Source organism: Lepidothrix coronata, unplaced genomic scaffold, assembly GCF_001604755.1.
Source record: "Lepidothrix coronata isolate B3197 unplaced genomic scaffold, Lepidothrix_coronata-1.0 Scaffold207, whole genome shotgun sequence".
NCBI lineage: Eukaryota > Metazoa > Chordata > Aves > Passeriformes > Pipridae > Lepidothrix > Lepidothrix coronata.
In genome coordinates, this window is record NW_016690387.1 from 1187065 (window position 1) to 1207785 (window position 20721).

Sequence of the window (20721 nt, forward strand, 5' to 3'; positions counted from 1 at the left end):
ACAGAATGGTGTACGATTTGCCACAATGCCTCAGTGCTGCCCTGGGTTGGTTTCAGTTATTTTTAGAAATAAGGCTATCCATTTTAGCTATTATTATGTTTAGTCACCTGACTGTCTACATATATCTTTTATCTACGATTGGCCAGATTATATCTTATCAGCTACCAGGGGCATTGGAAACACTTCTAATTTAACACTGCGTTCATGACATTCATATGCCAGTTCTTTATGCAAACTAATGAAGCTAAAGCAAGTTCTAGCTCTCAGCAGAACATAAGTGATCTAACCACACATATTCCCGCATTATCAATTATAAACTTGATTGGCTCCCTTAGTTTTTTACTATCAAGGACTGAAAAAGGGCTAAAAGTTTTGATCCAACAAAACCTGAATAGAAAGGCTAACAATAAGCTAATAATCATCACTTAAGAAGTAATAAATGTATTCCTACTTCCAGCTGCAAAATGGTTTTCTGGAGCTTAATTTGTTCGGTTTTGCACACTTGTATTTTTTTTTCCTCCAGTTTAAATAGGCAGACTGACATATACAACACATAAACTACTAACAATTTTGTTACAGCCAAAAGTATTTGTGGCATCTCTCAGTTTTCAGAAAATGGCATCTTTTGTCCATCTGGCCAGATCCTTCATCAAGACAGAAACCTTGTCTTAAATTTTGTATTTCTTTGTCAGAAATCCTGATGGCTGAGTTTAGTGTAAATTCAAAGTACAACAAGCTTCTATTGCTGACTGCTCAGCATTCCTTTGAATTTATATATTGTTAGTTGACCCACATCAAGTGGGGAGAAAATTATATCAGAAACAAAAAGGTGTTAAAATTCCCACTGGTTTTACTCAGTGTTGCCCAGTTAGGTCACGATATGAACTTGGCTGTGTAGAAATTATATATTGTATAGCTACTTTTGCTAACAGTAATTAATTATTGTGTAAGATATTAGAGCTGATGCAGATTGAATAGGGAGTTGAGAAGTGTTTTGTACTATCAGTTGCAAATCACTTTCCAAAATTACTCCATGTTTCATAACATAGCACAGCAGTATTAACAGAGAAATACACAAATGACCAGCCATAGAGAGGTAATATCTAGGGATGGATCACCTGTGATCAAACAGTGAAAAGCAAGGACTTGCTGGTGTGAGGATATTAGTTTTATTAAATGAAGACATGAATAAGGACAGAGCTCTAGATTGTCTTCCACCTTAACTCACCATTGGCACTCTCAAAGTTTGTGTCAGAGACTCAAACCCACCTCCTTTGTGGGAGAAATGTTATTAACAATAATGGCTGAATGCCACTGAAAATAATGATCTTGCTCCCTTCCTCCCCCTCCCTCTTTTGTCTTTCTGCTTCCCTTGTTTTAACCCTGGTTCCCCCTACACAGACCCCTGAGCCAAATAGCTAACTGGTAGAAAGGTAATACAGAACAAAGAAAAAAAAGGGAAATAATCTTCCTCCTGTCCAGTAGGGAGAAATCTCTGAGGAATGAGAGCTAGCACAAAGGAAGAGGGAGGCACATAGATCAGGTATGGGGGACTGCAGGAGCCACTTGCCCCTTTGGCTACAGTCCTGTCAGGTTGGATCAGCTCCGGCTCAGGTTGGAGCATCCTCCAAGAGTGTTCACAGTGCATTAGTACAGAGTGAGTGGTGGGCTGCAAATCCACACAGTAACTCATTGTGACCTAACAGAGTGCAGTGGCTGAGTTAGCACATCATTCTGACCTGCTCTAACCCCGGCAAAGGGTTATAAGGGGAAGGGGAATGGATGGAGAAGAAAACTTTTAAAAAGCAAGTGACACCACCTTAAGATCTATTGAATAGATCTGTTGTCACAAGGTTGAAAATTTATTCACCTATGTTCCTGAATGTTGTCTTCTAGAGAGATCAGTTTGTCCTCTTGACCATATAGCTGCAAGGAATCCTTAAGCATTTCCCTACCCCAATTACACAGAGGTGGGAGGTCAAATCCCACCTCTGTCCCCATCTCAGGATCCTGCTGAGTACAGATCACAGGCAGACAGATTTGAGCCTTTATATAAGCCTGTTTCTCCTAGATTCTTTGAGCAATTCTCTGTGAAAACTGCAAGGGTGATTTCTGAACCATGCAACCATGATTTCGGAATCATGCAAGCTTTTCCCTCTTCATCAAGGACATGGTCTTTCCACGCTGGATCACAGCTGTGATAGTCTTTGACCTTCTGAGGTTTTCAAAACAAGGCTGAATAGAATTTTAGCTGTCAGGTCTGACTGCAAGGCCTCAGGATTGTAACACACTTGCTGTGGCAAGGTTTCCTTCCATTTTTGCCCAGAAATTATAGCAGATATTTAGACAGCAAGCCCAGTGCTTTTACACTAGTGATTGCTAAGCAAACTTTGGAGGTATAAACAAGAAAGAAAATCTAGCAACTTCTGATTTAAAATGTCTTTCCTTGCTATCTAGAGAAATTAGAGCCTTTTTATTCCTGGAACTCCATAAATTGTGCAAATTAATTAGTATTGAATCACTCTAATTAAAAAAAAAAATGTTTTATGTTGGAGACAGGCAGCCTAGATTTTTCTTCGTATTGAAAAAACTTCTCTGAATTTTTACGACCAAGGGGAAAAACTACATTATCCCAAATTTTTGGGAAAATTTTGTAGAAGATGATGCAAACCAGGCAAAGCAGGCATTCCCCTGACTATGCAGGTAGCATACTTTCAAACTCTCCTCACTGTGCAGTCCTGAGGACTAAATTGACATTTATCAGATGGCTGAATGCCACAGACTTAAAGCTACTGATTTCTCTAGTGTGGTTCCTGATGAGCTGTCTTGTCCTTATAGCTGTATTCTACCCTGATTCCCTAGACCCAGGAAACTTTCGTAACTAAATGTTGCCAAAACTACAGAGAGTCTCAGTTTTGGTGATGAAAGTTTTCTGACAAAAAAGCAGTTCTTCAAGAGCACTATTTGACTTCTCTGGGTGCATAATTATCTGGTACCTGAATAATGCTCAGAGATAACTCTTTTTTCCTCCCTTGGGCTATTTGCAAATGTATGAAAAGTAGTTTATGAATTCTATAATCTGCTGGGTGTCATTCAGTCACTCAAAGATTTTCTCTTTATAAATAATCAGTGGCTTTAGCAAGTGTTTGAGAACTAAGGCAGTGCCCCACCACAGCAATAGGAAAGTTCTGCTACTGGGTACATCAGCAATTATATCAGGTTTGTGGTCATTTGTTTTAGGGGGACTCACTTTCACTCTCACTGAGCAGGAATGTCAAGCTGCCTTCAGATGCTGGCCAACTCCACTGTATGCCTCATATTGATGATAATGGTGCTTTTTTTCTGTTTCCTTGGGAATCTTCTATAATAATCCATAAAGTAAATGCAACTTGTCACTTGGAGCTTTTTTGTGGATAATTTTAGCTTTGATTCTTGTACTTTCAGGAAGCTGTCATTGCAAATGGTACCACTGCTTACCAAAATTGGATTGTGCCAGGAAGCTCAGTTTACAGAGAATTTTGGATTTTCCATGTGCTAAATCCTTCAGAGGTTTTAGATGAAGGAGCTCGTCCAAAACTTGAACAAAGAGGACCTTACACATACAGGTAAGAAAGGACCCTTGAATATGTGACATCATATCAGAAGTTTTGTTAAAGTCAGAGAAAGGTCTGCTGAGTTAAAATTTATTTTTTAAATTCCATCACTGCACTTTAGTCAGATTTGACAAAAATGCCTGAATTGCAGCTACACACTTTCTGGATTGAAAGTGTGACACTTTCTGGATTGAGTCTCACATTAGGAAAACACAAATAGAAATATGTAATTGGATATGAAGCTGCTTGCTCTTAGCCACAGTAACACAGAGGCAGTTGCATTTATTCCTTTTCCAGTTTTGCCAGCTTTATGCATAGAAGAAAATACACCAGATGCCCTAAAATCAAGAGATTATCTTATCACCCATACATCACTCATAGTTTTTTTAATAATGTGGTTTGGGTTTTTTTTCTCCTATATGACTTTTTTCATCTATAGCTTTTCCTTTTCAAATTTTCCTCGGAAAATCATTCCTCTTTCTGATTGTACTAGCTAGGGCCTAGATGCAGCAGTCTTCCCACAGTCAAGGAAGCTTTTAGTTATTTGTTTCATTCTAAATGTGATGTTGACATAGGACTAGTTGATGCTTCCTGAGTTATTAAGTGCAGTATCCAGCTATCACTGGCACTCTTGATAGGAAATTGCTTTCCTATGATAATAGGATATTTCTTTCTTGATATCTTTGAGGATGTATATTATATTTGCAAGATAGTTATCCATTGCAGCATATACAGCCTAGGTGCTTTGACGTCTAAAAGCCTATTTATTTCTCATTGGAAATAGAGAACTCTTGGTTCATAGAATACCTGGGAACACAGAGGAAATTGTTACACAGGAATTAGGAAAACAACGAGTTAAGAACTACTGCAGACGGTGAATTCCCACCAAACAGAAATATTTTGCTCTGGTGCTGACCATGGTCCCTGTTTTCTCAGGGACAAATCTCAGCCAGAAGTGTAGATAAGACTAAGTAAAAAATTATGACTATGACTCTTCTCACAGCTGCAGTCATGTCACCTGGGATATTTGATCTACCTGAATAATTGTGACACAGGGTCTCTCTCTCTCTCAATCTTCATTTAAATACTTAATAATTTATTATAGTGTAGAAAAACTTGAAAACGCAACTGTCCCCCTGATTCTGTTGGGAAATCTTGTTCTAGATCTTCTGTTTCCAGTTAGAAGTAACATTAATTAGAAAGAAAAATCTCTCAACTTTCAGGTAGGTGCTCTACACATTAGGCCATTAATTAAAATGACACACACACAAACCAATTCTGAGAAGCCAAATCCAGCTGCTCTTCAGAGAAGACCCTGAACTGGCTACATCTGTACCATGGGAAAATGTTCGCTGTATTTTTTGTATCCCCCACACTCAGGCTGGAAGATCTGATGGAGTGTCCTGAAGATCCCTTCTGGGACTCAGCTGGAATAAGCTTTCTTGAGCCACAGCATAGGGCAGGTGATTTGATCCCTGCTGGCTGCAATGCCTACAGAGAAGTCAGCAAGAGGATAGGAACTGGAAGAGTTGAGCTAAAGCTGGACCTGCATCAGAGATTTGTACCTTAGAGATCTGCTGACAGGGCAGGTCTGAGACAATCTCAGTGGGGCTGAAAGAGTGCTTATAAATCTCTATGTGCATATGAAATGTTATCAAAATGGTATTATAGGTGTAACTTGTAATCTGTTTTGTTGCAACACATGCCTATCAGATCAAAACTTAAGAGTATTTATCAACCAGCCTGTGTCACCCCTTCTAATTACATGCAACCATGAATTAGCTTATGAAAAAATGTGACAAAACATAATTAATTTAAAACAAAATATAAAAATATATAATGTACATTAATTATATAAAAATAAAAAATAAATATTTGTTTTCATTTTGGTATCAACAAAAATATTGCATTTGACACTAAAGAAATATTTTCAAAAGAAAAATATTTGGCAGAAAATGAAACTTTTACATGAAAAGTTTAGAACCTTTTTACTGGTTATAAAATATTCAACATTCATCTTACAAAAATTTTCATCAACTTTTCAAAACCTTTAGTCAAGCATGGTTATGTGTTTTCTCGAAAGTCAAAGGTTAAAAATATTCTGCGTTTGTGTTTTGTATTTTAAGGGTGCGATATTTACCCAAAGTAAATATCACGGAAGATGAAAATGGCACGATATCCTACATGTTGCCTAATGTTGCTCGTTTTGAACCTAATATGTCTGTTGGGACAGAAGATGATAATATCACCTGCCTCAACCTTGCTGTTGTTGTAAGTAAAGAAAAAAAAAACATAATGTCCAGATTCAAATGCTGAGGTACTGAAGGGAATAGTGGAGAAGTTCATAAAATCATAGAATGGTTTGGATTGGAAGAATCTTTAAAGACCATCCAGTTCCAAACCACTGGGATGAGCATGGACACCTTTTACTGGACCAGGGTGTTCAGAGCTCCATCCACCCTGGCCTTGAACGCTTCCCGGAATGGAATTAGCATTAGTAATAATGAAAATGTCACAGGATAAATTCCCTCTCCATAAACACAGATGACATGAGTGTCAGATACACTGAGGAGAGCTGTATTACTGTATTAACAAATAAATACAAAATCTTAAGGTTGTATTGCCTGCCTGTCTTGCACTAACTGTGGTGTCTGCATGTGAGCACTCAGGATTGCTGTGAGGGGCGGAGTATAGAGACACATGGTGTAAATACAAAATAGAACCATAGCAGCAATCACAGAATCATAGAAGAGCCCTTGTTGGTAGGGACCTCCAAAGATCATCTGATCCAACCTTTTCTGCAATTCTTACTTGGATATGTTCAGAATCCATCTGGCCATGGTGCTGGGCAACTAGCTCTCGGTGGCCCTGCCTGAGCAGGGGGTTGAAGTAGATGATCTCCAGAGGTCCCTGCCAACCTCAACTGTTTTGTGATTCTGTGATGAGGGATGATCTAGTGAACTCATGTAATCAGTCAAGAAAAATTTTCTGCTTATGTAACATGCCAAGTAGTTTTTTGTTAAGGAGTATCAGTATTATGCAGCAACTTAACTTCAAGTGAGCTGGAAACTGGCTTTGCCAGAGATTTCTTGAAGTCAGTCTCTGTGTTTTTTGATGCAAAGCACATGAAGAATTTGATGCTAAACATTAATTGTGTTGCTATTGTAGGCTGCACCTGCCTTGTACCCTGGCACTTTTATGCAAATATTGTTAAACACTTGGATTAAATCTTCTAAGTCGACCATGCTGCAGAACAGAACAGTAAAAGAAATACTGTGGGGATACAAAGATCCCTTCTTAGACAGTATCCCCATCTCCATAAACCCAGTTCTGGGAGTGTTCTACCCGGTAAGTGAAACCAATGAGGAGGCAATGCCTTCAGTTATCATTCTGTGAATAAAACTTAAGGCAGCTGCTTTGACGAAATAAAATCTGACAATGGTACCATTTTTTTCAATATTTCTAACTTATATTCTTTCCTGTGTCTGTTACAGTATAATGGGACAACTGATGGACCTTACAAAGTCTATACTGGGACAGATGATATTACAAAAACAGCAGTAATTGAAAGCTATAAAAACAAAAGGTATCATAGCAATGTAGATCAAAAAAACATATATATTTTCAAGGTATGGCTTTTAAGCCTTGATTCACTAAGAGCTATAGATAAATGGAAAATCTTCAACAATTCAAAAGAAACAAGATCAAGCCCTGGGCTTAGCAAAACCATCTCTTTCTTTCAGCTATTAACAGTTCTGTTAGGAGCTGGATTTAAGACAGTTATTGGTCCTTTGATATAACTAGTTTTTTCTGTTTTGAATGCTTAAGTAGCTAGATTCCTTTTATCCTCTTCTAATGCATCTTACAATTTATCTGAATAAATGAACATCTCTATCCTTTGCCTTTGCTAATGGGTAAGGCTTATACTGGAAAGTTATATTTAGCAATCGAGGTAATTAAATTGCTTACGTGGTATAATATACTACATGCAGCATGACTTTTTTTTTCTATCTTAAAGGAATCTTTCATACTGGGAAGGTCACTGTGATATGGTTAATGGCACAGGTAAGCTATTAAATCTTTTTAAAACTTCAGCACTTTTCTTAATATTGCTAGGGAGTAATGAGATACAATATTTAAATTAATTCCCCTGGACTTCAGCAGTTCTATATTCTGTCTATTAAATATCTTTATACATGTATATATCTACATGTATATATACATGTATATATACATTATATATATAATGATGTATGCATATGTGTGTATCTATTAAAATACATATTATATGTTGCTGTACATTATTTTACATGCACTTGTGCACACAGTCTTTACATCTACGGTAGATGTGGAAGAGTCACAAGAAAATAATCTAGTTCTCTTATTACTACTAATTATCTTCATAGTACAATATAACTAGGAATCTTTTTCTTTGCTATAGCAGTTGAAAATTATCTTTGGATTTTAATAATGCACATTCATTTACACTGTTGAAAATTTAATTAAATGTGCCATAGTGGGTGTCCTGAGTTATATAAAGAAATTGAGGTGACAAGGGAGAAGGCTGTCAGATGGATGGTTTGTAGGCCACTAGAAAGTGAAAAGGGATGAAGAAGAAAAGTAGTTTAGGTTGGGAAAATTTTAGCATAGAGGAATATTTTTAAATTTGCTTTTGGTATGCATATGAAAACAGGTGAGTTGTTTAAGATACATTTGTTCAAGGTGATATTTTTCTTTTTGGTAAGTGGAAGAATCATTGTGAGGACACAATCTGTGGAGCTGAGGCTGACAGATGTCTCAGTGGAGGCTTTTGCAGAGAGCTCTAGGCCTTCAGTAAGCAAATATCCGAACAAGCAGGCTTTGTGTTGGGCTGTTTGGGGTTTTTTTTCTGTTTTCCATTCTGCTTTACCTGGCATAGATAACTTTCCTTATAACCCAGAGCATACAGTCAGTTATTTTGAAGTATTTAAAATACATCACAAGAATCTGATCTTCCAAAAAAAGTCTGTAAGTCACAAAGGATTAGTTCCTTTTTAAACCATGCAATTAATTTTATAAAAACCAATATTTTCTTAGATTCTATGACTCTTACAGGGCCTGAAGTCTTTTTTTTACCTACCAGCTTTTTGTTTTTTCTTCTTCCACAGCTAAAAATAAACATACTCAGCTAACCAGATTAAGTGCTCCAGTACAGTGGAAATATGGAGCTTTTCCTTGTTAGCAAAGATTATTGCACAGTTTACAAAAGCATTCAGTGTGGCTGCTTAGGAGAGACCATGTGTTTACAGAGGCAGCAGGTTTAAATAGTCTTCCAAGTGTGAGAATGTCAGCCTATCTTGTGAGCTTTCACACAAAAGCTCAGCATGTACAGTATAAGAAAATACATAGACAAAAACATTGAACAATATACTTGTATGGGCTTGAAATGACTCCATGTTTGCCAACCTTACAAGACTGCCAAGACTTAGAAATAGTGTGTTTAGGATGATCTTGAATTTTCTTGAAGAAAAAGTGCTTCTGTCAGCAGTGGGCAAATGGCAGCATGCAATTTAGCTTTCTTGCTCTTGCCAACTAGATTCAGAGACATCACAGATGTTTTCGACTCCGTTGTTATGGCTGCTGCCTGAGAAACTAAACAGAGATTGTAGCAAGAATTAACCAATGTACTGGTTTGTTACAACACCTTGATAGGGAAAATGGGAGAGGGTCCTCTTACATAACTCTGGTGCTTGCAATGCAGAAATACACATCTGAACTGTCTGAACTCTTTTTATAGTGAGTGGAGAGAGACACAACACCAACGTGCTACTCCTCTGACCTGTTTTGCATATCTGCTATGGTGTGACACGGATTGGATTGTGCTCTAGAAGTGCTTCCTTCTCTCCATTAGCTCTAGAGGGGACCTCAGCTTACAAAGAACAGGTCAATTTGAGCAATCTTTGGTGAAACAAGGTTTGATTATTAAACAGAGAGTGTTGAAGTCTAAAGCTGTGTTTCTTGTAAGTGTTGTGTCATAACTGCAGGTGAACCCAAAATCTCTAGGAAGGTTTAGGTCTATAGGCTGCATAAACCTTGAAGCAATGGCAACAGGCTTCTTATTAAGCAAGATTTATTTTTTTTTTAGTATCCTCTGTTTTTAATGGGCTTGATCATAGAGCTTCACATCTGGGGGAAAAAAAAAAGCTGCCATAACTTGGCTCACTTTCAAAAGCAATTAACTCTTATCTGTGGAGTGCCTGTCACTGTGCAATAACTTACATAAACATTTTTCCCATAAATGACTCATTTGTTTACCTTTTTCACAGGTTTATAGGAAACCAACAGCTGAGTATTGAGCCAGAAATTAAATCATGTCTTCTAAGTGGAATTGCTTTCAAGCCTTTTTTTTTTTTTTCATTTTTTTGTTTACAGATGGAGCATCATTCCCACCATTTATTAAGAAGAATCAGGTACTACGCTTCTTCTCCTCTGATATTTGCAGGTAGGCTGGTCCCTTCCTGGAGCGTGTACACAAATGCGTGTGCCATTGAGTGCTCTTTCCTTTCAGAGTGGCTGCAGTGGCTGTCCTTGGGCTCAGGTCACTGAGGCAGTTCCACATAAACATTTCATCTAAACATGAGTAAAGTCATGAGCTGGGCTCATGATTCAGAGCTTGATTCCACTATTTTTTAATAAGGTCAAGCAGCAAGATATTTATGATGTATTTTATTTCAGAGAGTTACACATGCATAATTCAGGAAAATCTGACATTGTTGTGAGCTGTTAGGAATCTGTAACTGCCTTGATCATAACCTGCCTTGTTTGGTCTGAGAAGGCAACAGGTATAGCAGGGTCCAGTTAGGTCTGTCTTTGGCATTTCTGGAGAAAATTATCTATGCAGGACAGGATTTACTGTCATTCATTAGATACTTAAAATTGTTTTCTCACAGGATATTTTTACATATTTTATTTTTATGTATTTACAAACAAACAAGCCTGCTTAATACATCCCATACTGATGACTTTTAAGCCTGCTGCTTCTGCTGTGGCTATCCAATGTCCCTGAGTTCTCCAGTGGGATCACTGAAAGCAATGTTAAAAGACTTAAAGTGCATCACAGTGTATTTACTTTTGGAGGTTCAACCTCTTTATTTATTTTGCTGCCTGGAAACAACTACATCCTTTTTTCTAAGTTTGAAGTAGGCCATTTGCTTTGCAGAGTGTTTATTTTCAAGATCAGTGTTTTTACATGAAGTTAAAGTTCTTTTTTTTGTGTAGCAATTGTATTCCCAAACTGGAAAACATTGCACAAGTTGTGGAAAAGGGAATTCTATGTAGAGGAGAAATGATAAAATTCTTTGGATCAATTGCACACAGTTTAAGAGATCCCTCTGGCCATTTAATTCTCACAATTTATGAACAATTAAGGATGGTAACAATCACCCTAAGGTCTTGCTGAAACAGGGTTGGGGAAAATGGTTCTGTCCACGTTGCAAAACCCAGAACCCTTCTTTTGTTTGGCTGCAATACGAAGTGCTACTGTCCTGGTTGCCTTATTGTGTAACAGCCATATCTCTATATCAGCTGATAATGAATTAGCAAAAAGAAGCTTAAGTGATATTCTGATTCATATGCAATGGAATAAAGTTATATGCAGGATGTTGCCTGCTTTATAAAGCTTAGATTATCATTAGATCTGCAAAAAACTATAGCAGAGCTGATTTACTTCTCTACTGTAGTCCAAAAACTTTCAAAAACCTCATAATGAGAGAGGCTATGGAAGTATTTAGGGAAAAGAGATCTTAATTAATTTGTTAGTTTTGTCTATATTGTTTATTATTAGTATTAGAAGTTTTGTCTGTCTTTTGTGTATTGTCATCCTCATCTCTGAGCTTCTGCAACCTTTTGTGAAGGTGGGGAATATTCTCCACTACAGAGGAGCACCCCTACAAACTGCTGAACACAGTGGTGGGAGCCTGGACATTGGCTAGTTGTTTAAGAGGGAGACAGTTGGGGGATCCTTCCAGAATATTGCCACGAATTCAGATTTTTAATCCAAAATGAGCGAAACATGCTTCTCTTCTTTTGTATTCAGATCAATCTACGGAGTTTTCCAGAGCAAACACAACGTGAAGGGAATCACCCTCTATCGTTTTGCAGTTCCTCGTGAAGCATTTGCATCACCAACCGAAGTGGGAGATAATTATTGCTTCTGTACAGATCAAGTCGTATCACGGAACTGCACGTTAGGTGGAGTCCTAGACATTAGTGCCTGCAAAGCAAGTATGACACCGTACTACCAAACACTCCATTTAACTGGGGAGAAAGAGTGTGTCCTGTAACTGAGGTGTTGCTCTAAGATCCAGGATGTTTGTGTTAGCCTGTGAATTCTTGCACAGACTGCCTGTGAGACTCTTCACATTTCTGCAGCCTCATTTCCCAAAATGAGGACTATAATATTTCTGTATTTTGCATAGTGCAATGTAAAATTGTGATACTACAGACTGTACATTGAAACTGCAGGAATCTGTGTAGCGAAAAGAAAGAAGGGGCGCTGTATAAAAGACAGACATAGTCACAGTCCCTGCATTTGTGGCAATTCACACACGGCAGGGGGTGGGTATGTGCACAATTACGTACACATTCAGAGACTGAGAGACACTACTGGCTTAGTTTACTGTTGGCATAATAAAATAAATATATACAGAGTCTGTGTTCAGTGCAGAGTGGATGGCATGGGGTCCCTTCAAGCTAAAACAAGATCATGAAGGTGGGGGAAACAGCGACAGTCATGTCCTCACTTCAGCATGAAACTGGTACCACTGCCAACTCCACAATGTAGACACAGACAGGCAGGATTTGTGACTACAGTTTATTTCACCATGCAAATTCTCCTCATGACAAAAGAATCACAGAAATGCTCTATTTTTATTTTATTTTTTTTTTTGGGGGGGGGGTATTAGGCTTAACATTTTTATCAGGATTGTATATATTTGTACTATATTTGAAAAATTACCACAGAAGATGAGCACCATAACAAGGCTTAATGATTCAAGAGAGTTTGTGTTTTTTTTCAAACAGAAAGACCAGTATACATCTCTCTTCCTCATTTTCTTCATGCAAGTGATTCTATACTGCATGACGTGGAAGGCCTGAGTCCAAATGAAAAGGAGCATGAGACATTTCTAGACATAGAGCCTGTAAGTCCAAGTATTTAATAATTGTACCTCTGTAAACTTGCAATGTTTAAATTGAATAGTAGCAGAGTTGACCTTTTACCAGAGGGATGAACAGAAGATGTAATATTTTCATGCTTGCTTTTGTAAGATCTGCTCACAAAGAGGTATGGTTTTAACAGGGAAAATTTAGAGCAGAAGTGTATCTCATTCTGACCTTCAAAATTTGGAAAGCCAGTTTTGATTTTTACTTATTGGGAATGTGGTATTAAATAGATTCTGTGGACTGTGAAGTATGCTGTAGATATCTATGACCTTCAAATACTTTGAGAAAATTATATTCTGTGAAAGTTCTGCTTCCCCTACACTTGTGGTTTGTTTTGGGTTTTTTTTTGGTTTTGTTTTGGTTTTTTTGTTTTGTTTTTTTTTTGTTTGTTTGTTTTTTTGTTTTGTTTTGTTTGTTTGTTTTTTTGTTTTGTTTTTTTTTGTTTGTTTTTTTGGTTTTTTTTTTTTTAATTTTTTATAACTAGCCATTTTGGGATAATTACTATCTCAATTGAAGCTAAATAAATATAGATCGATTTATTTCCAATCACTAGAACTCTGAACATACTGATCTAGAAAAGATGTAATATAGTCTTTGTGACTTGGATTGTCCAACAGAGCTCCCAAACAGAATGAATTTATGGCAGCTCTGATTTTGATTGCTTTCAAATTTACCTGTATTTCTGTTCCAGTGATTCAGATGCTTTAAGTGTATTTACCAAAGTTTTCTGAATTGTATGATGAATTCTAGGGTTCCAAAATTTTACTTTGCTCTCAATTTGAATGAAAAATTTAGAATTTTTCACTAAAATATTTCTAGTCATATAATTTGACAGTTAAGCTATGTAACTTCAATGAGGAGATATGAAGTTAAATCTTTGTTTCATCTTATTTGGAATAGAGACATCAATCAGATTTTCCTAAATCATATATGAAATTTTCAAGAATCACACCCTATCTTATTTTTATGGAGAGAAGAGAGAGATATGAAAAGTTTGGGTTCTGCCCTATGTAAGTTAAACATCCTTCATTTTAAAAAAGAAAATTCATCTGATTTCTGGTGGAAAAAACCCCGAAGCAAATTTTATATGAAAGATTTCATTACTTATTTAGTATTTTTAACTTTTTTTTTTTTTAATTTGCCTTCAGTTTGAAATGTAAATTACAAAAGTAACTATGGTAAAGCTGCAAAATTAGAACTTAAATGAGAGACCCTTAGAAACATAAAAATTTCATTAAAAAAAAATCCTTCAAAACATAAGGATAAAATAATCCCAAAGTGCTTATTGACACAGTCCATATGCTAGGCTTTGGCATCAAACTAAAAAATTTAAATTAATGGGTTTGGTTGGTTTTTTTTTTTCTGGTTTTAGATCACTGGTTTTACACTACGATTTGCAAAAAGGCTGCAAGTAAACCTTCTTGTAAAGCCTGCACCAAAAATTGCGTAAGTGCTACTTCATTATTTTATATTTAAAGATGTTTTTTCAAGAGAGATGACTGGTTATGAGAGTGTCAGTAGAAATGTCTGGGAGAAGAAGGAATAAAAATAAGCCTGTTCATCTTTCTTCCAAAAGTTTCAGTCGTGACTTTTCAGAGAACATGAACTTCAGCAAAAGAGCAAACCTTCCTGAGAAAGGCACTGCCCAAGCATTTTAACACACGTTTGGTTTCCCTACAGAAGCTTAGAAGGCAACATGTTCTTAAAAATAACATTCTTATAGAACCCAAATGGGGGCCATGAGGATGAAGTAGTAAACAAAATGTGTTTTCTGTAAGAAATCCAATGAGAGAGAGAGTTTATGTATTCCCTGTCACTAGATGGATTTTATCACAAGGATCAATGGGTGTCCAGCTGTTACTCTTCTCTTTGTTGGCCCAAATGCACATGGACAGACATGCCCTTGGGATCTTGTACATCTGGTGGGTGAACGCCAGACCCTCCCACCACACCTCGCTGTGTCCAGCCTTTCTTCTGTCTGACTGCCCACATATGGAAGATTAGACAGAAAGCGATGGTTGCCCAATATGAAAAATGGCTGTTATTAATTGTAGAATTATTTTTTTCACTCCATAACTATCTTAAAAAGGTACATGTGGAAGTCAGAAATATAGTTAGAGGAGAAGCAAAAAATTAAGTAGAAACTTATGTAGCAAACTAAAAGTAACACGCTGTACTTATTTTCTCATTTCAGCGCTTTATCAAAAGTTAAAAGCCCTTATATTTTTCCTGTTCTTTGGCTAAATGAGGTTAGTAGATTTTATCTTTATTACTCTTCACTGTTTAAAAACAAACAAACAAAAAACTACCTAGCATTTTCAGTCTTTGTGCCCTGAAATTCAGTAATCAAACTCATGCTGTGATTTGCGCACACCAAGAATATATTCAGCAAGTGAGGGCTTGCACATATACACCTTTCACTGACATTTTTCTCGTACTGTTTCAGTCTGCTGTTATTGGGGATGAGAAAGCAGAAATGTTCAGAAACAAAGTCACCAATCGAGTCCAGCTGCTGAACATACTGCAGTTGGCACTACTGATCGGAGGTTCTGTGCTGTTCCTGGCGTTCATGGGCTCCTATTTCATATGCAGGTCAAAGAAATTAAAATAAGTAAGTAATCACTAATGGCTCAGTCCTCAGCAGTAATTTTTCCTCAGGATTTCAAGAGTTCAGAATAATTACCTATTTAGCTGTTCTTATTTTTTATATACTAGAAAATTCGGTAGTTGTTCTGTGGGAAATCATCCAGGTAATTTCCCTAATGTTTTCAAATTCTCTTCTGGGCCTTAATCTTTCAGGATGCTCTTAACTTGGGAGAGGGCATTGGGAACTACATGAGAACAACATCATTTTAATTTCAGAAAAGACAATATGATTGTTGGGATTTTTTTTAAAATTGATATTTTTGTCAAAACTGCTAAAATTCTCAGAAGTCTTCTCCAGTACCTCTCTGAGAGAGAGGCCTCACAGCTGCAGATTACTGTGGTCTTCCAGGACATACACCTATCTAAGGTTCAGAGAACCCACTGTGAATGATACTGTCTATTGAGTACTGGATAGGGTTGCTCACTTTTTTCTCTCAGTTGTGCATCACTGTCAAGTTAGTCTAAACATCTTCTGAACATACCTAGCCCACAAAGACAAATTATAGTCACGTCAGAGGTAGACTGACATCTAGGGAAGCAAACACATTTTTTGGAATTATTTAAAAAAAATGCAGAGGCATGATGGTGAAAAGTATGCTATATTAAAGAGATATTTTTAAGATGAAGACTTACGTCATCATATGCTGAATTCTGATTTTATTTCACTACAGGTAACAGAAGACTTCAGAGGTAATCAATGTTTAATTGAAATTTCAGCCAAGCAGCGTGTTAAAATTCAGAGAAAAAAAGGTATGATTCAAGGCACAGTCAGTCCACATGCTGTGGAATTCAATATGTTTTCCATTTTGAGAAGACCAATTCACTAACCCAAATAAACTGATATTTCCAAAGGCCCACACTTCTGACATCACTAAAGAGGCCACCGCGGAAACTACACTTTCAAAGAACTTTATTTGAAACCTGTTACAAATTTTAAATTACATTCAAGCAGACTGAAGTTGAGGTGCAGTGGATTTTAGTCCACCTTCTGCCATTTATGCAACTTTCTACTTATTTTCTTCTGGGACTTGCAAGACAAATGAAAACTCTTTGCTGAGGTTCTGTCTCTGAGCACAGGCTGGGAATGATAAGACTTTTGAGCTCATGCTGTGCTCTAGATGCTCTCATTGCAATACTTCTCTCTGTTCCTTCAAGGAATGGAAGCTGCTGCAATAGCACTGCTCTCTGTCCTCTATTCAGGGATGTGAATTGTATTGAATGTGAAGTTTATTATGTAAAGTTACTAACTGTAATACAGAAATTTTATAAAAGACTTACTAAAATATGTGGTGTATACATTTTATATGGAGATGGCTCATAGATACACCACAGTCATTCATATGTTGATGGAGCTTATCAACATTTGGCTCCACAGCTGTTTATTACTCTGAACCACTCCCTAACTCTCAGCCTCCTCCACTACCCTTCCTGTTGCCTCCTGTGTGCTTTTCTTTTTGGCTCTTGCTTGAAGACCAGCCTGTGCTCTGCCCAAGGCCTCCCTTAGAAAATGATCTCACCTGACAGGCCAAGAGAAAATACTCCAGAATGCTCCAGAGACAGGAAAGACTGGATAATGATTTTGATCAAACATCAGAGGGGTCCACTTCCTTGCTACAGAAGCACATAAATGAAAGCGGGTAGCCCCAATTCTTTACTGATAAACCACCTGCCACAAGGAAATTTGTGCAACTCTTTGTTTAATGAGGTGCATCAACCTGTAGACAGGTAGCAAACACTGCCATCTGCATAAATGGTTCACTTTTTCAAGTGATCTGGATGCCATGTCTTATTCTGAGGCAGATATGGGGCAGATATTGAGCGTTGTAGGGTCTCTTTTCCCATGGACTCATTGAATTCAGAACAAGAGCCTAAAGCCAGCACTTTCTAAGATTTCTTCTTGGATCTTTTGTCTCCTTATTTAAGAGCTGAAAAAAAAAAGGAAAATCAGACATGACCAGACTCTCAGAGCCAGGTGTTTGGAAGCAATGCTACAATGGACTTTAACCATAAATGTTTGTCTTGCTAGTAAAGGACAATATCTTTGGTTGGGTATCTTTAGTAAGGTGTTCTTACCCTTTGGAAATAAAAGGGAAACTTAACAGACAAAGGCGTTGGTGTTTTATTCCCATATTTCTTGTGGACAAAATTGTGTAGCTATCAATAGAGCTGATGAGTCACAGAAATCCCAAGGGATTATTCTGGAAGGTGAGGTCTGTGTGGTACATGGCTACACTCTTTCCAGAAGTAAGCTGCAAATGTAAGGTAACGGGGCAGGAGATGTGAAGGGGGCATGACACTCAAGGGAAATGCTGCTCTCAGCCCATGCAGTTGATTACTTATGGTGCTTCCTAGTCAATGAAAAACAAGACCTTTCTCTCATATGTACATTATTGCGGGTGTCTTATATGATACTCTGTTGCCATACTAGTCTGGGGAAAATCTGACAAAACTAAAGGCATCCCTGAAGTCCTATGGTCAAAAAAGTATGATGACAGCTGAAGTTATTGTCACTATCTCCTCTGAGTCAAACGCAGCTCTGCTGTGTTTCAAGACCTGACACCAAGTTTTTATAATAAAATGTCTTTTGTGCCAGAACCTAACATGAAAGAAACAAGAGCAATGCTCCTGTCATTTTTGATGTACTAACATTTCAGCTTCATTTTATTTGAGTTCAAGTACATTGTCAGTAAGTTAGTGTTTGCATTACTAGTGTTGTTAAGTGCTATATGGTGCTCCAGCATCAGTGATCCAGCAATTCAGGCCATGATTTTAAATGTCTCAGGGCCAAATTTTACATGCACAGAAATATGTTTGTCCATATGTATAATCTCATTGATCTCAAAGCAGGTTTGGACTTTCAAACTATGTTCAGCACCTAGACTGCACTTGAATTATTTGTAGGTATTTTATCCAAAGCATCAGTTACAGTTATTGTTAATTCATGATAATGAGGCTAATGTTAAGTATTTACATTTGTTCAAACAACGCAGGATAAAAATTTCATGGAAATGTTAATGGAAATACAAATACAATAAAGCTCAAAACCTTTTTTCTGATATACCTATGTCTAATTGTAAATAAAGCCTTCTGTGTTGAATAATGAAGTCCTTGTGTCTGCTTCCTTGGCTTTTTGGAGTATGTTTTCTTTTTCTAAAACCTGATTTTATAAATCGATGAATAAATGAGCCTACGGCAAACCTTGTTAAGTCATTGTACTCTGGCACATTGCAGCTTCTTAGAAGTGCATGTCGCCATTTATGTTGCTGCATGATACATCATAAATACCAGTGACATGCAACATTTATGCTCTGGATTACAAAAAGGAGAAGACAAGGTGAGCACCAGCGTGTCTAAACTGAAGCAATTCTAAAACAAACCCAGGAAGCCAAGCTCAGAGGTAGACCTGTTTTCAAATCCCTTGAGCTGGAGGTGTTGGCAGTGTGGTGTTAGCACATCCAGCAGCACATTACAATATCCTTTCCTGACACTGCTAGCCCAGCAGGTCGGGTGGGAGGCAAGCCTGGCTATGCTCATGCCTCATGTTCCCCACCCATCCCATTATGTGTGAAAATTACTGGGTAAAGTCTGATCTGACCCAAGATCTAACAGCCCACAGCTGGTGTGCCAGCTCTTGATCTCTGACTGTAAATATGCTTTCAAAGCCTTTCTTAAAACCTGTTCTTCCCACCTAGCCTACTACTGTCTGTTAAGGTAATGTAAACATGCTACTATACTATGAAAAAGAAAGAAAACTGATGCTTTCTCTGTTCTTTTAACTGTGAGAGTAGGCAAGAACTTGTTTTGTTCATGGGTGTACATATCAACATATTAAAAAAATAAATTTCATAACTAATTAAATGTGCTTACAGCTGTTTTTTTTTCAGTAGCCCTATAAAAACAGAAACCAGAAAGACAAGTGACTCACACTTACCAAATGCACTCTGCATTTATAAATATACGCTATTCACTTTCTGTTCTCTGTTCTCTCTTTGCATATCAGATAGCCCTGGTGCTCTGTGGTTTCGCCCTCTCCCAGCTGTACCCAAAAGAGCCGGGGACTTACAGCCCACCCAGCCAACACCAGGCTGGGACCTTTCTCAGCTTTATTTTGCAAAAAAAGAAACGCAATTCTTTGCAGTGGGCGCCACCCAAAGGGCATCCAGGTTTTTACAAGTTCTCCTGCTTCATTTCGGCATAGGCAGTAAAAAATTATGCTGTCTAAAATTAAGTTTTGCTTCTTCTGCTAGTTGACATCACCAGATATAATTACAACACTTTTAAAGCAGTACAAGAAAAAAGGCCATCACAAGTTTCTGCTAGATGACAGATTGTTGAATGCAGCACTAATACAGAAATTTTAATGGCCATTAATATTCTGGAGTCTTACGCTAAGATCAGGGTTTCCCTTAGATTCTGTGAATTGGTATTTCACAAAATACATCGTGGATATAAGTAGGTTGCACCTATAATTTCCAGGACTCTATTTCTTGCCCAGCATCCTTTCTATAACAGTAAGGATGTGTGGACAAATCAGGATTTACATGGGAGCCCTGTGTGTGCTCTTTTATGCAACTTAGGTTTTGGATGCACCTTAAACACATTTGCAATTTTAACTCTACTAGAATATTTGGGTGTAGGACTAGGAAAGTCACATTTTGCCCTTACTTTTTGTTCTCATAAATTTTCCAATTGGAAAGCCCCCATGTGAATGCTTCTAAAGTTAAATTTCTTGATTGATACCTTCTTTCATGATAGGAGCTAAAACCAGCAGCAGAAGGTAAAAGCCTCTGGGAGATGCAGGTACTTTTGTGTACTGACATATAAATCCAGACATTTCCTGTGTTTTTTCCTCAAACATGGAAGCATATGCTTTTCTATGCATTCCCTCTATGATTGTAACTATATTTGCACTGGTCAAACACTGGGTCTGTTCTGCAAAATCAGACGTTATCACTACAATTAAATACACACAGACACACACGGACACTGTGATGTGGCAGCAGATACATTTTATCCTGCACACTTTGCTTCACGGCTTCACGAACATGAGTGGTCTGTGGCCCTGGCTGCAGTGATGGAGGTCAGATCATACCACATCAGAGCCTCCCAGATAGCAGATGATGGCTTTTATTCCATAATATCTAATATCTCCTTATTTGCTAATAGCTGAGAACTGAATATTATTAACATTCTCAAAGTGGACTGAGACAGCCCAAGTCAAATAGGTATCTGAGTTTAACCCATTCATGATGGTTCTACCGTAAATTAATACATCTGACAC

The 20721-nt window shown here is 37.5% G+C and overlaps 1 protein-coding gene across 5 annotated transcripts in view; it reads left to right on the forward strand.

Annotated features, from left to right (window-relative positions):
* Positions 1 to 18544, forward strand: part of CD36 (CD36 molecule) — a 31161-nt gene extending 12617 nt beyond the window's left edge. For all 5 annotated transcript variants that reach the window (XM_017832834.1, XM_017832831.1, XM_017832832.1 and 2 more), the window contains 12 exons: positions 3445 to 3605; positions 5720 to 5864; positions 6762 to 6941; positions 7088 to 7179; positions 7612 to 7658; positions 10005 to 10074; positions 11668 to 11855; positions 12654 to 12772; positions 14167 to 14240; positions 14989 to 15043; positions 15241 to 15405; positions 16112 to 18544. In XM_017832834.1, coding sequence (XP_017688323.1) covers positions 3445 to 3605; positions 5720 to 5864; positions 6762 to 6941; positions 7088 to 7179; positions 7612 to 7658; positions 10005 to 10074; positions 11668 to 11855; positions 12654 to 12772; positions 14167 to 14240; positions 14989 to 15043; positions 15241 to 15405 — 1296 coding nt within the window. In that variant the 3' untranslated portion in view covers positions 16112 to 18544. The remainder of the gene's footprint in view (positions 1 to 3444; positions 3606 to 5719; positions 5865 to 6761; positions 6942 to 7087; positions 7180 to 7611; positions 7659 to 10004; positions 10075 to 11667; positions 11856 to 12653; positions 12773 to 14166; positions 14241 to 14988; positions 15044 to 15240; positions 15406 to 16111) is intronic.
* Positions 18545 to 20721: the final 2177 nt, after the last annotated feature.